This window comes from Panthera tigris, chromosome E2 (assembly GCF_018350195.1).
Source record: "Panthera tigris isolate Pti1 chromosome E2, P.tigris_Pti1_mat1.1, whole genome shotgun sequence".
In the NCBI taxonomy this organism is placed as follows: Eukaryota; Metazoa; Chordata; class Mammalia; order Carnivora; family Felidae; genus Panthera; species Panthera tigris.
Genome location: NC_056674.1, coordinates 60,746,553 through 60,762,054, shown reverse-complemented (window position 1 = coordinate 60,762,054; position 15,502 = coordinate 60,746,553). Strand labels below are relative to the sequence as shown.

At 62.4% G+C, this 15,502-nt stretch overlaps 1 protein-coding gene across 13 annotated transcripts in view; it reads left to right on the top strand.

Annotated features, from left to right (window-relative positions):
• ANKRD11 (ankyrin repeat domain 11) overlaps positions 1–15,502 on the top strand; it is a 111,329-nt gene that overhangs the window by 83,259 nt on the left and 12,568 nt on the right. For 8 of the 13 annotated variants that reach the window (XM_042968040.1, XM_042968041.1, XM_042968043.1 and 5 more), the window contains 5 exons: positions 1,435–1,573; positions 11,196–11,366; positions 11,467–11,670; positions 12,841–12,983; positions 15,164–15,311. In XM_042968040.1, coding sequence (XP_042823974.1) covers positions 1,435–1,573; positions 11,196–11,366; positions 11,467–11,670; positions 12,841–12,983; positions 15,164–15,311 — 805 coding nt within the window. Of the gene's footprint in view, positions 1–1,434; positions 1,574–6,312; positions 7,218–10,683; positions 10,781–11,195; positions 11,367–11,466; positions 11,671–12,840; positions 12,984–15,163; positions 15,312–15,502 lie in introns of those variants that run through there. The other 5 variants (XM_042968047.1, XM_042968052.1, XM_042968046.1 and 2 more) reach the window with 3 other exon arrangements.

The window sequence follows — 15,502 nt, the reverse complement described above, 5'->3', positions numbered from 1 at the left end:
AGTGTGCAGGTCATGAGGGGCATGTCTGTGCAACCCCGTCTCCCAGGATCCCTTCCTCATCCCTGCCCTGGGCCCCTCTCTGCACTCCACGTGCCCTCGAAGCTGGCAGTGTGTTCCAGCAGCGGTGTCCCTGCTCATTTGAGGGTCTCCCGTTGACTGCCGTGGTTGGTAGATGCCAGCTGCTGAAGCCGGAGGGCTGTCAGGAGTGTGGGCCGTAGGGACCGTGGCTGTGCTCAGTCCTGGCAGGTGGCCCCTCCCGGGAGCAGCCCCAAGGACCCCTGCTGCTGTGGGGGTGGCATGGGCACGTGGCTGTGGCTGGACCACGTTTGCTAACAGCTTCCCCGGGGAAAATTGCAGGGAACCAGCTTCCCGGCGGGGAAGGGAGCCAGCTCTGCATGTCCCGCCCACGTCAGCCCTCTGCGTGCCCCTCGGAGCCTCTTGCTGTACTGTGGACGGGGCCGGGAGGCCGGGGGTGATGCCGTGCCACAAGCGCACGGAGCCAGCGTGTTCGTTAGAATTGTGGAGGACCCCACCGAGCTGTCCCCACCCAGGACGGTGTCGTCAGCCAGGGCTCTGGGGGGTCCAGGGCCGTCAGCTACTGCAGCCGGCGGGGGGCCGGGGGGGGGGTGTGGGGGGGGCTCCTGCCTCCGCTCGGTGCCGGGTCCATCACCACCCACCCCACCGCCACCTGCACTTTGGGATCGGGCTGCCCCACCCCTGCCCTCTGGGGCCCTAGGCACCTTCCGCTTCCACACGGGACCTGCTCATCCTGAGTGGGTGCTGTCACTCTGCGGATGGCGGCCCCGGGGCAGGTTCGGCGCTGACTCGCCCGTGTCGGCCCGGCCCGCTGGTCAGGACGGCGCTGGGATGCGGGCTTCGTGATCCTCACCCCGCAGCAAAGCCACCCCGAGACTAGAATAGGAAGGAGGTGATGGCAGCACGTCTCCCCCCTTCTCCCCCACAACCGCCGCAGGGCTTTGGCCCGCAGGATCTGTCCCCGAGAGCCACCCCCTGGTGTCCCGGGCAGGCCCCTTCCGGGAAAGGAGGAGCGCAGCACCTGGGGGAGGCCCTGCGGGCAGAGGAGCTCAGAGTGGAAGACAGGACTCTCTACCTGCCAGCACTGCCTGTTCACGGCCGGCTCTTTTCCTCCTTGTTTAATCCCTCCCTGGGAAAGCCGCACTGGAGGCAACTTGTGTCTCTCTGGTGTCTTGCTGAGAATGGTCCGGCTTCAGGACGACCAGCGGGGCTGCCTGGGGCCAGAGGAAGGTTCAGGAAGCCGTGCTTGTGTGGGCCCGGCGGGCGGGAGGTGCTGCCGATTGTCCACACACGAGATTTGCTTTACTGGGCACGTGAACTGAAATCTTAGTAGATGTGAGGACTCTGACAACTTGATCTGGGAATGACGTCTTCTGAAAGCGTCGCTTTCTTTTCTAGGATAAAGATAAAGTTTCTCTGACCAAGACCCCAAAGCTGGACCGCAGCGATGGAGGCAAGGAGGTGAGGGAGCGAGCAACCAAGCGGAAGCTGCCCTTCACTGTGGGGGCCAATGGAGAGCAGAAGGACTCGGACACAGGTACAGGCGCTGCCCTCCCTCCCTGCTGACCACCCCCGCCTGACTCTTCTCCACAGAAAGTGTCCTGGCCTCCCTCCCTCAGGCGTCTCCTGACACTGGTCCCTGCCTGGGGTGGGCCGCCGGGACAGGGGCCCCCCAGCCTCTCTGCACCCCTCGGCTTTGCACCAGGACTCTCTGAGGAGTTGTGCTAGAGGCCTGGGTGGGGTCCAGAGCGAGCTGCAAGGACATCTTCTCTGTTGTTGATGTTCGGGCTGACTCGGTGCGGACAGGAAAGGCTCACACGCAGGGAACCCCCCCCCCCCCCAGGAGTGCCAGGCAGGAACACTCCCCCAGGCAGGCTCCTGGTATGTGCCCAGCTGTGACCGTGAGCGTGGGCTCCTCTGCCTTGAGGTCCCCGGGCCCCCCTAGCTCTGTCCAGTCCTCTGAAAGTCCTGTGTTGGAGAGTAAGTGTGTTTTCCCTTAGGGCTACAGAAGCGCACAAATTAAACCCAGTTGTTTGAAATAGAAGCCAGAGGGAACACTGAGAGGGAGCCAGAGTCAGTGCAGTTTTCCCGCGGGTGTGGCGGGGCCTGGGGTGCAGGGCAGGGCTGTGCACATGTGCGTGTGTGTGTACGTGAACGTGAGTCTGCACGCAGCGTGCACTTCTGTCTCTGTATGTGTGTGTGCGTGGGGGGCTAATAACACTGGGCACACACACTTGAAAGTCAGTGCCTTCTTGAGCAGCTCTTGGGGCCCATGCTTTCTCCTGCCAGCCCAAGCTCCCTCTTCCTCTTGACCTCCGTGCTCAGGGGCCTGCCCAGCCTGCCGGTCATCTGACTGCTCTGTAGACATGTGAACCATTCGCGGGCACGGGCGAAAAGGGCCACACAGCACCCAGAGGGCCATCGAACCTGCGGTGAATTCAACCAGAGGGCAAGGAACAGAGGCCCCTGCCAGAAATGGGTGTGGATGGGGCTACCTGCATGTGGGGGTCCACGTCAGGTAGCGGGAAAGTGGGCAGGTCCTGAGACAAGATAAGCAGGCTAGAAAATGGGGAGAAACGGCAGAGGGAACGGCCTGGAAATGTGTGTTTGTGCCATGGCTTTTATTCACGAGGTCACAGGTCCCTCCCCCGCTTCCTCCTGTGCAGGAGCTCCCTGAGCATATGTCCAGTCATGTAAAAGCCAGAGGAGTGGGCTTGGTTTTGCCGGCTAGGATATTGAGGAAGGTTGTGAGCCCCCCAGGGGTCCTTCACGAGGGTCCGACATGGCCCACGGCTCCTGTGGCTGAGCTGGCACAGTGGGGACAGGGAGAGGCCCGCGGATGCATGTGGGTGCCCTGGGCTCACAGACGTTTCTGTGGGTCAGGCTTTAGGCCCAGAGGAAATGAGGGCAGTTAGTGCAGCCTGGATGTCCTCCCTCCTGTTTTTGGTGCCGATACCGGTCTTAGTCGTGGGGGGCCTGGGGTTGCTATTTGGTCGTTAGCCGTGTGGATGGTGGGGGTGTGAGGCTGGTGTCTGGCTTCTGGGATGTTCCTGTAAATGCCCCAGCAGCCTTGCTGTGAGTTAGGGAACCGCTGTTAAGAGCTGCTCCCTGAGAGAACCTGCTGTCTGAGCTGCGCGTGCGCCTGGGTAGGCAGCCGCTCTCGGGCTGTCGGCTCTGCTCTGCTGGGGAGGACTTCTTGGCAGTTGCCGCCTCATCTTACGCTGGCTTCTTGGGCTCGTGTGCTTCCGGCCGGCCTTCTGGATTCGTCCGTTGCCGGCTAGTGTTTCAGCAAGAGGCTGCCGGGTGGGTTCGCCTGAACCCACCTGGGTCCTCTGGGGCGTCCGGGAGACTCTCGGGGCGCGCAGGGAGTGCGCCCGTTGTTTCTCTGTGAGTTGTGGGTCCAGGTGAAGGCAGGGAAGCAGTCACCGTCGGGTAGAAAAAAAGCGAAGAACGTTTAAAAAATAGAATTTCCCGGCCAAGGACTATGTTACAGAAATCTAAATACATATGAAATACGGTATTTGCCCTCCTGTTATTATCGTTTTGGGGGCCGGTTTTACATCGTCTACATCTGCTTTGTTAAGATACCACAGCTAGATTGTCCAGTGAGAGGATTCTTCTGCGCGTGTCGTGCAGGACTTGAATCGGGAGCCTGAAATTTCGAACTCGAATCTGTGTGCGTCACACACAGGACTGGGAAGCGAGCTGTGGGGCCCCCGGCTGGCCCTGGAGGCCTCGGTCCCGTCTGCACCTCTGCCGCGCGGAGTGCCTGAGCCGGGTGCAGACTCTGAGAGCTGCACACCTCTGGCCACGTGGCTCCCGGCCGCTGGGCTGTGCCTCCCCCACCGAGTCAGGAGGCAGAAGCCACGCGGGGAAAGACTGAAGGAGTGAACTGTGGGTGCCGAGTGACTGAGACTGGGGGACTCCAGTCCCCTCGGGGCCAGGCGGGGTCTGCTCGAGGTTCCCTGTATCCCCTCCCCCCCCCCCCCCCCCCCCCCCACCCTGCCCAGCCCCCTGCTCCTGCTGTGTCCCTCCGGCGCCCTCTGCTGGGAAGATGCGGCCCTGCACTCACCGGGAGGGGAGAGCCGCGGAAGGCTCCAGAACTCGGGGCCCTGAGCGACAATTAGCTTCCTCAGCTGTGCCCTCCAGGTGGGAAGAAGAGGCTGATGAGCCCCCTCCTAGGGACCACCGAGCCACCGGAGAGCATTGTCCTGGTTCCTCGACCCCCGTGAGGGGCCTCCGCAGTGCTTAGTCAGGCCTGGGGGCGGCCTGCCAAGAGCAATACGGCTCGTCTGTGGTGAAAGCTGGACACACTCTGCATCCAAGCCAGGCCGCCGCAGGTGGTTGGTCACTTTAGCTGCCCACAAGGCACCCCGGACAGCTCGTCCTTCCGGAGCCAGGTCTGTCTGGGCGCAGGAGGGACGGGCCGCGGATGCTTGCCCAAAGCAGCCTGACGTCTTCTAGGAAAAAAAGAAGCTCGGAGACGGCTCCTCCCGTGGCTGCTGGGGAAGGCAGCCCGCCCCCTCCCCGCTGAACAGGAGGCGGAGGCCTCACAGGGGGGCCTCTCCCGGGCAGGTCGCCTGAGGCCCGCTGCCCAGTCTCCACTTGGCGGTGTTGGTGATGAAATTCTACGATGTGTGCGCTTGCTTCAAAGTATACTAATCTGTCTACTTTGTGTATGATTAAATTTCTCCTCAGCTTAAATCTGTAAGCAAATGTTTAGGCTCGTTTCCGTGCCCACCCACCCTCTTCAGGCTTCTGCATGAGCCCACTGCTGTGTTGCAGTTTTCCGTCCTTTAGTGTGGACGTAAGCCCCGCTACTTCCTTCCCGAAGCCACTTCCTTCCCGAAGCCACCCAGGTGGGCCCTGCCCGTCCCCAGAGGCCACACGGGCCCCACCACCACCCGCCCCGCCCTTCAGAGCACCGCCCCATCAGAAGCATCGGGAACTGCCTGTTCTCAGTACCTGAACGTTTCTTTGTAGCAATGAGAAATTAAGGTTTGTTTTATTTTGTGAAAAACACTCTTGTGTCCAGTATCTGGAGGTTTATTCAGCAGTGCTGACATGTAACCTACTCGTGCGCTCCGTGTTAGGGGTCTGGGGACACTCCCGTATTTACTGAAATCACGGTCACCCTGGTTCCGTAAGATCGGAAGGGGTGGCTGTTGTGACTTCTCCTCTGGGACTGTCCCTGTCTGGGGAAGGACTCTGGCTCCACTGCTGCGCGCTGGAGGCGGCATGTGCGTGACCGTGAAGGGCTTCTCTGCGCACTCCCTGGCTCTCCAGGCGCTGCCTGTGGTGGTGGGGGGAGCTGCGGGGGAGCCTCTGGCTGGAGAGGACATGTGCCACCCACAGGGACACCTTTTCTGCATTGTTTTTCCTCCCTAAACTTGGACAGTTTCTTCCTGTACGGGGGGGGGGGGGGGGGGGGGGGAGTGTGGACTGGCCAAGGAAGGCTCTTTATACTTAAAAAATTCCTGATGTTCCCCATTTGCAGAATAGGTGGGAGTCTGCAGGGCCAGACCCTCACGACCACCCTGGGTTCTGTGACTCACAGGGAGGAGTCCTAGGACCATGACTGATAAAGCGTGGAGTGCAGTCCAGGGGAGCTGGCTGCAGCTTCCAGAGCCCTCCTAGGGGGAGCCTGGGCTGCAGCGTGGCTACTCTGCCCGGTGGTGCTCCCAGGGTCTGGGGCAGGGGCTGACGGGTGGCCAGAGGCTTGTACAGACCGGCCCGGGGCTGGCAGGGTTGATGGCACGGTTCGTACGTTGGTGCGGGTTTGGATTAGGGTTTATTTCGCTTTATTTTTAAAAGTCCTCACCGTGCTTTGGTGCCATGAAAAGGGGTCAGTGTTTGTCAAGTCGTGTGGTGGGGTGTTTATGCCGGCATCGCTTTCTCATACCCTGGCCGCCGCCTCACGGCTGTGACAGCCCTCGCTGAATTTCCCAGCGTCTGTGGAATGAGGACTGTGGTCCCCCTTGACTAGAGGCCACCCAGCCCATGACCTGGGAGAGCCCCACCTGCGCCGCAGAAGGCAGACATCGGAGATGGACCCCAGCCCTTCTCTTTTGGGACAGAGGATACCAAGACCAGAGAAGTCAGGGGCTCGCTGAAGATCCCCTCTGTCTTAAGTGATCGGTGGTGGTAATTGTCTTTAAAGGAGAGGAAGAAGTGGATACAAACCAGGAAAATGGAGGGAAAAGCCAGGCACAACTCAAGTGCCCCACGCAGACTGGGGGGGGGGGGGGCGGGGGGGGCGGGTCCTGGTCTTGCAGCACTTGGAGAACCTGAGTGTGAGGCCGGACAGAGACAAGCCCCCTTGCGGCTCCCTGCCTGATGTGGGTCGTCTCCAGCGTGCACGCTGCCCTGGCAGAAGTGGTTCTTCCAAAAGCCTCTTAACTTTGGGATCGGGCCCCGTGTTGGTATGGGTGCGGGGTGCCCCCGGTACGCCAGCACCCTGCCTGCCGTCGGCGTTGCCTGAGCTCCTCCTGGTATCTCCGGGAGCTCTGCGATCCCACGAGCGCCCCACCGGATGCCCTCCTGTGGAGTGGGGTCCAAGAAGTGTTGACGTCGTATGGTTTCGTGGTGGGGTGTAGGAGTTGGAGGTTTCCCTTTGGACCAGTGTGCTGGACTTTGTCCCCTGAAAAGCCCTCTTCTGGAACAGCCCAGAAGTCAGAGGTGGTGAGTGATGACCGAACAAAGGACTGGTTGTGAGCGCTCCGGGGCCCTGGGGGCTGAGGACAGTGGGAGTCAGCTGCCGGCCTCAGGCCCCTCGGGGCCACAGCGGACAGGCCCCTGAAAGCCACATCAGGGACACCTCAGGCTGGAAGGCACCATCCCTGAGCCAAAGCCCTCCGTCTCCTCCGGCTGGCATCCAGACGGGGCAAGGGGCTTTGAGAGCTGTCCCCGGAAACGAGCCCCATCCAGTCCCAGGCCAGAGCAAAAGCCAGCCCTCTCCAGAGACATGGGCTTCCGTGCAGTGTCCCGGCCCCAGCGTTCAGCCAGACACTAGTGCCGGGTCAGAACCACGTACCACGCGGAAGACACTGCCATCCTGAGACAGAACCAGCCCCGGGGACCTTGCGTGGGGATGACTGGATACAAAGCGCGGGTCAGTACGGTGCAACAGAGGAGAAATTGAACACGTGAGCAAGGAACAAGGCGCTGCCAGAAAACACCACGTAGGTTTTTAAAAATACAAAACGGAATACATGGAAATGAAAATTGCCAGTGGGATTAAAAATCCAACGGGCAGATCATGTAGCTCATTAGATGCGACAGAAGAAAGAATTGGTGGCTTGGATAGTCGTAAGCAAGGAGGTTGCCGGCACTGAGGTATGGAAAGAGGAGGAGGAAACGCGAGAGGTTCAGGATGTGGACGAGAAAGCAGACTTGGGCCTTTGTGAGACGGGGTCCTTGGGCCTCGGGGCGCACTGTGCCGTGGGCAGGACACAGGCGGGCGTGCGCGTCAGCGTGTGCCGGCCGGATGGCAGAGGCAGGTGGCGCTCCTGCCCGGCTCCGTGAGGAAAGCCGTCTCGCTGGCACACCTGCCTCCTTGCTGCCAGATTAACTGCGGTGACATGCACGTTCTGCTGGGGAGGGAAACGCAGTGGCAGGAAGGTGTCTTTAGCCCCCGCTCCCCCGGGAAGGCTGCGCTCTAGCCCACCAGCTGCGGTGGTGTGTGGAGGGAGCGTGTTCCAGAAGGCCCGGGTTGGTGGGATGGGCTGCGGAGAGTGGGGACCTGCGTCTGCCGACTGGGTGGCTGCGCCCGGGAAGGGGTGACGCGGTGGGGCACAGACCGCAGCAAGCTGGCACCATACAAATCCCAGGTGGCGTCACATCAGCTGTTTTCCTGACAGCGACGCGGGGGAACTGTCCGGGCTCGGGTGAAACCATCATCTCCCACCAGGACCACAGCTGGGCTGACCGGACGGGGCCGGGAGGGCGGGGGGGGGGGGAAGGCCCCAGCCTTGAGAGCCGCTCCAGCTCCGCCACCGTGAGGACGGTGGTGGCGGGCCTCCTTCCTGGGCCTCTGCAGAGCCCTCGGAGCCCCCAGAGGCGTGTCCAGGCTGCAGGCCAGTGGCCGGTCCCTGCCTGCAGGTCACTGCAGGGAGGCTCCACAGGTAGGCCTGGAGGGCCACCTCGACCTGCCAGGTTCGCTCTGCTCTGCAGCCTGGCACGGGCCGCTGGGAGTTCGTGGAGTCCTCCTTTGCTTCTGGTTGGATATTAGAAACAAAAACGAGCAGGATGCCAGAGAGGCTCTCGGGTTGTCCTGAGAGGTTGCTCTGGGTCATAGCTCCTCTTCTGGCAAGTGGGCGCACCCCCCCCCCAGCTGGGGCTGGGGGGGCAAAGGTAGGCTGGGCAGCCTCCCCCCCACCCCCACCGCCCTGTTGTGGACACCCCATCACAGGCACAGCAGCGGCTGGGAAGAGGGGCAGGTGACGCGGACCGCGTGTCACTTGGCTCCTCTGGCCAGAAGTCCGAGCTGCCCTGGGTCCCCCGCACCCGAGGCCACACGCCGCCTGGCTGGACTCAGGCCCTCTGGGTACCGGGAGGTGTGGGGGCTGGTGGAGAGAAGGGTGTCTTAGAAGATGGGATTCTATTTGGGGGCTTTTTCCTGTGGTGAGACTCGGAAGACGTCCTCCCATTAACGCCCCCGAGACCCGTGTGGGGAGGTGGGCTGTGCGAGGCCCCTCCCACCAGGAGGGAGTCAGTACCTTCCGCTTCCCTGAGCATCGTCCAGCCTCAGCCGGGCTCTTGGCCACAGAGGGGAGGGAGGCCCGGTGCAGCGGGGCCTAGGGCCTCGCTACACACACTGAGTCTCTTCCTGAGACCACGGGCCTGGTGTGGTACCGTCACGTCCTGCTCCGCGGCGGGGGACGGTCTGTTGCCGCAGAAAGCCCTTTGGGCGCAAGGCTGTGGAGGTGTTCGGCTGCCACTCCCAGGAAAGGTGTCTCTTGGGACCCCCGCCACCCCCACCCCCCACCCCCACCCCCGACCTCTAGGGAGTCTGCTGCCTGTGTTGTCACTTGAAGACAGTGACTGCAGTGCCCTTGTGCCGGTCCCTCTGGCACCTCAGGGTCCTGTGGGGTCTGTTCTGAGGACGCGCTGCCCACACCCAGCCTTGCACCTCCCTAGGCCTGCCCCAGAGAGCAGAGCTGGGCCACCGGCCTTGTCCTCTGAAGTTACTTAGTGTAATTTGCAGATGTCCCCATGAGCAGGAATCCTCGTGTGGCACGTGTTTCTCTGAGCTCTGCTGTCTCCCTCCTCCGGCTGACTTCCTCTCTCCGCCGCCCCCAGGGAGGCGCAGGGGCCCTGAGAGGCTGGAGGCTCCGTGGGTGGAGACCAAGCGGTGGTTCCTAGGAGACTGGGTGGAAATCGGGTCCTGATTGCGGAGCAGGGCAGTGTGCATGTGCCTTCCTGCTGCTGTCCTGACACCAGGGCCCCGTGTTGGAGACACCAAGCTGGTGGGGCATCTGTGTCCGTGTCATAGAGCAGGAGGTCGGCTCATGTGTCCTGGGGGCGTGGGCCTTGTTTCTGTCATTGTTTGTACGCAGGCCGTGCAGAGGAGCAGCGCAGGGCAGAGCGGTCACCATAGAGAAGGGGAGGGGGGGGGGTTAGTGGAGCACTCGGCCGTGTGAGAACTTTTAAACCCGATGCCCTGATTTGGGGAGTGTGTTCCAGAAAGCTCGGGTTGGGTGGGATGGCCCCGAGTGACTGCAAAAGTGTGGCTCCTCGCCCTGTGTAGAGGCTCCGGGGAGGCTGCCAGCCTCACCCCTGCACCTGCCAGCTTGTAGGCAGAACAGGGGACAGGGTGGATAAGCTGGGGTCCTTGGTCACAGATGAGGAGCGTTCTGGAGCTTTCTTCCTTTCTCGAGCCCGGGCCTCGTGGGTTGGTTAGAGACTCATCGTGGCCGGGGTGCCTGGGCAGCCTGTGTTGCAGTGAGTCACAGTGTGGTTTCTGAAAGGGCCGATCGCAGTACTTTCTAAGAAAGTAGCGCACAGAAAACTCTTCTTGAGAAAATGGAAAACGACGCATCTGTGGGCTGGGGATGTTGTCCTGGAGTCGGGCAGGCGGGGCGCACGGGAGCCTGTCCGGTCCGTGTCTCCCAGACAGCACCCACCTCCCCGGGGCAAACCAGAGCCAGCGAGCCGGCCGAGGGCCCGGAGGAGGTCCTCTCTGACGCGTGGAGTGGAGAGCAGGAGGCCCCCCTCCCCCGAGGAGAGTTTCAGGACCCCAAGTCTCCCATGGTGACCCTCCTTCCCTGGCTGCAGTTTGCACCCTGTGACCTAGAACACCCCCTAGCCAGCCCGGCCCCCACACCCGGGCCCCACCCAGCACGCACGGGGGCAGTGTGGGGAGGGCTCCAGGCGCCTGGTGGATCCCTAAATCCCCGGCAGGAGGGGCACGGGGGCGAAGGAGCACAGTGAGCTTCGGCTCCTGGTTCACGGAGCCTGGGGGGTGTCTTCTGTCCCTTCCTCCCGCCTCTTCCCGGAGAAGCCACGCGGTGTGTCTGTGCTCAGGGTCGGCAGGGAGCTCCGTAAGGGGTCAGACCAGTGGAGAAGGTGTGCGCTCCGAGGAGGCGGAGACGGAACGGCTGAGCTGTTCCATCGTGTCTGGTTAGTGCTCTGTGTTGATGCCTTTAGATGCCTCCAGCTCAGTCCATGTCGTGGTACTGCAAGGCTGGTTCGCTCCTCGAAGGGCCATGGCATGAAATGGAGGTCCCTAGAAGCAAGAAGAAAGGTACAGTACTGACAAGTCGGCCTTGACCTGTTTATGTATTTCTGAACTGTGTTTGCCATTTATATCTGCACTGTTTGGAGGCGGGACGGGGAAGGAGGAACCGGAGTGTGGACACGTGCACTTAATGGACGGAGACCTGTCCCGCGTGAGCCAGGGCCCCAGTGAGGGGCCGTCGCGACCGGCCGGTGGGGCCCGAGGCGGGGCAGGCCTCATTGGCTGATGACGAGGTGTTGGAGTTGTCTCTGTTACCGCCGGAGGTGACGACCGGGCGGCTCGGTGCTGCCGCCCCTGTTCTCGCCCTTTCCCTGTGAGCTGTGAGGCGGGAGGCGGGGGGCTCCGCGACGCCAGGCAAGGCCGCGGGTCCTGAGGACCGCGTGGCATGAAATGTCCCCCTGTCTCCTCCACCGCCTCACAGAGAAGCAGGGTCCTGAGCGCAAGAGGATTAAGAAGGAGCCCGTCACCCGGAAGGCCGGGCTGCTGTTTGGCATGGGGCTGTCTGGGATCCGAGCCGGCTACCCCCTCTCCGAGCGCCAGCAGGTGGCTCTCCTCATGCAGATGACGGCCGAGGAGTCCGCCAACAGCCCAGGTGAGCCCCCGGTGCCTCGAGGAAGCGGCCCAGGGCCCGGCGGCTTCTGTTGCCGGGACACGCCCGGTGACGCCCTGCCTGTCCTCTCCTTGGCCTGCAGTAGACACGACACCAAAGCACCCCTCCCAGTCGACAGTGTGTCAGAAGGGGACGCCGAACTCCGCCTCGAAAACCAAAGACAAAGTGAACAAGCGGAACGAGCGCGGAGAGACCCGCCTGCACCGCGCGGCCATCCGCGGGGACGCCCGGCGCATCAAGGAGCTCATCGGCGAGGGCGCGGACGTCAACGTCAAGGACTTTGCAGGTGAGCGCTCGCGGGCGCCCTCACCCCGCGTGCCCCGAAGGCGCCCCGCCTGGGGTCCGGGGGTGGAGCCGGGGGCGGGCGGAGGGGGGGGGGGGCGGTTGCGCACAGGAGTTGGGGGTAGTGGGCAGACCTCGCGCTTAGACCAGGGTGATGTGCTGTTGCTGCTGAGGAAGAGGTACTGATGTTTCGGAAAGTATTTCAAAATAAGATCGTTTTCTTATTTTTTATCATCTTTAAGAGAATTGGGGGGATTTTTAGATGCCACTCTGCTGTGTCGTGTAGACCCCAGTTCCGTGGAAGAGGAGTCACGCCCCTGGCCCGTTCAGGGAGAGGCGGCCCTGCCTCGGTGCCCGGCAGCCTGGGGACCGCACCCCCCAGGGAAGAAATGTCTCCGAGAGGGCCCTTTCATTTAAGCCGGAAGTAGGTGTTCCTCCCCTGGCCCGAGACAGCCCAGCTTTATCTGCTTTGAGGGCCGCGCGGTCACGGTGGAGTATTGCCGGGTGTGAACAGGACGCTTGCTCTGTGCCGCAGCATCGGCACGTTCCACAGCCGTTTGTTCCGAGAGCGCGTGGAACGTGAGACCAGCAAAGCGGTCTCCGTGACGAACCTGTCTAGACTGCGCCCACTGCCCTAGTTGATGGGGTTTCTGACCCAAACCTAATGTAGCACCTTCTCTGAAAATACAATTTTCCTAAGGCGAGATTTGCCAAAGCCCTGGAATTTGTGTCCACAGGGTGGCCCCGTTTGCACACTGACATTTGCGGGTGGCCTGTCGAGGCTCTAGTGGAGACGGCCGCCAGAGGAGGCCTCCCCGCGTGGCCTCAGCCACGTGCTGCCCAGAGGGCACGTTTCGAAACCTGCAGCTGTGGTCACAGCCCCTGCCACGCTGCCCGCAGCCCCCTCGGCCGCTCTCCCTGTACCCTCCACGTGTGTTGCCAGATACGCTGGATTGAGGCTGCCACCCCCGACGAGTCCCCTACCCCAGGTTGTGCCCGCAGAGGGTGAACCTGGGGGGTTAGCGAGCTGCACGTCGTGGGGCAGACGGGGCGCCCCAGCAAAGGACCCTCAGGGCTTCCCGGGACCGTAGCCCTTCCGTGCAGGGCGCTGCCTCGGGACAGGAGTGGCGTTCTTGAGGATTAAATAACATAGGTCCTAAGTGTCTGTTTCCAGGCTGGACAGCGCTGCACGAGGCGTGTAACCGGGGCTACTACGACGTCGCCAAGCAGCTGCTGGCCGCGGGGGCAGAGGTGAACACCAAGGGCCTAGACGACGACACCCCCCTGCACGACGCTGCGAACAACGGGCACTACAAGGTGGGTGCCTCCCCGCACCCACGTCCCCCGCTGGGCCTGCTGGCCGCCTTGGACGTCATCCTGTCGCTCCCTGTCCCTACCGTCCTGCACGTTTGCCCCCCCCACCCCGGGGCCGTCCTCTCTGACCAGCCCACCTGCTCATCCTGGGTCAGCACCTGGGTGACCTCTTGCTCCATGTGACGGGGCCCTGCTCAGGTCATGCGGGCATGTCTAGGTTTTAGCAGCTGGATGATCACGCGGGGGAGGGGAGCGGGGGAGGGGGGTATTCATGGGCTGCTGCCGGCGCTGTCCTTGTCCTTATGGCATTTACTGTTGATGAAGCACAGAGAGGTGTAGCCAGTACACGGGAGGACTCTCGTAACCAGTCTGGGAGCAGCGAGTAGCCAAGCGCACGGCCTCCCCGAGAGGACCAGCCCCCTTGGGGAAACGGCTGCCTCTGGGTCTGATGCAGGAGACGCGCAGAGGTGGCGAGGCTCTTGCTGTGGTCGTTACCAGACCTTCATGAAGAGGCCCGGGAAGCACAGTGGGGCCTGGCGAGGACAGCGCCTGTAGACCGGAACGCACCTCTGACGCTCTCCTGTAGCTGCTCTGCCCCGTCGCCTTGGGCAGGTGCCAGGGAACTAGCAGCACCCGGCGAGTGGCGAGCGGTCGAAGGATGATGAGTCACACGGTCGGGGGAGGGCTGTGAATGAGAAGATGCCCACGGTGACTGGACGAGTCCAGACACAGATTGTGTACTTGATGTCAGGGCTCTTGGTTAGCTCCTTGGGTTAGATAAAGGCATCTTGGTTTTTTTGGTTTTTTAAGGGTCCTTTTAGAGAAATGCTAGAAAAGTTTATGAAATGCCTGGGACCTGCTAGAGTACCCACGGTGGGGGACGGGGAGGGATCGATGACATGAGTCTGGCGCTATGTTGGCAGCCGACAGACTGGGGAGGGACGGGGTCGTCCTCTGAATCTCTGTACTTCTGTGATTATCCTTGTAAAACTACCTTACGGAACAGACTGTGGAAATACGGGGAGGGGTGCAGGGTAGCGGCCCCCGGAGAGATCCCCGTCCAGCTCCTGGGACTGTGAATGTGTGACCTCACGTGGTAAGGGGACTTCACGGATGGGAGTAAGCAAAAGATCATGCAGTGGTGACTCTGGATTATCCCCACGGGCCCAGTGCCCTCTGGGGGCCGTGTAGCAGAAACCCTTCCCCAGGAGGGAGGAGACCGTGAGGGCGACTCGCCCGCGTTGCCAGCCTTGGCAGAAGGGGCCGAGGGACATGGTGGCTTCCAGCCGTTGGGACAGCCCTCGGCAGGCAGACGGCAGGGACACGGGGCCAGTCCCACCACTGCAAGGGACCCCACGCACACGGAAAGGAAGGAGCCAACACCACACATCTGTAGGGTCAGCGAGACCCGTTGCAGACTTGGCGAGACGGAGGGGCTGGTGATTCGCTAGAGCAGCCGTGGGAAACCCGTGCCCGGGAAGCGGGGTCCTGGTCGGGGGAGGCCGCGGCGTCCTAAGCGGGAAAGGCGTGTGAGCGACGGGGTGTTCCTGGTTAAAGATTGTTTTAACACTCCAGTGTCCGAACTGGGGCCGAGACAGCACTGAACCTGCACTTGAGGGCAGTGAGTCGGCCGCCCCGGGTGCGCGAAGCACACTTGCCGGCTGTAGACAGTTGAGCAGAGCTGCTGCGGGGTCACCTGGACTGTGTCTGTCATTCACAGGACCCCCCCCCCCCCCCACCTTACTGTGTCAAAGCACGGAAGAGGCAATCTTCTTTTCTAAAAGAAACGAGAACACAAAATAAACCTACTTGGAAGAAGCTCGCTCTTTGTTTCCTCTGTTCTGTCAGTCCCCGCTCCCCACCAGACCTCCAGAGCCCTTCTTTCCACACCCCGCGGGCCCTGCCGGATGGCGGCTCATCGCTGGCGGGAGATCATGGGGCCGTGGTCGGCCCACCACCGATGGGGAGGACTCTGCATGGGAGCGCAGACCTCCTCCGTGTGGCGGCGTGCTCGGCTGGGGCGGGGGGCCCGGAGACCCCCCCCGGGGGCCGTGCTGTGGCGGTGGGGGGGGCTGTTGTCTGGTCGAGCACAGGACTCTAGGAAGCGGCTGCAGTTGTACCGGCACGGGGGCGCGTCGCGTGCTTCTCAGAAAGCCCCTGACCTGCCGGTTGCTGTTTCGTAGGTGGTGAAGCTGTTGTTGCGGTATGGCGGGAACCCTCAGCAAAGCAACAGAAAAGGCGAGACGCCGCTGAAGGTGGCCAACTCCCCAACCATGGTGAATCTCCTGTTGGGCAAGGGGACCTACACGTCCAGCGAGGAGAGCTCGACCGGTCAGTGGCCGGGAGCCGCACCGCGTGTGCCGGCTGGGGTGGGGGAGCTTCTGGACGGCCGGGACCCCACCCCCAGGGTTCCCTCGTCCTCCGGCCCTGCCCTCACGCGAATCTCTCTCTCATTTCCTCCTGCCCGTGGCCGGCCTCCGATTTATCTAAATCAGGCGAAGAGCTGTCTCTCCTCCCCTTCC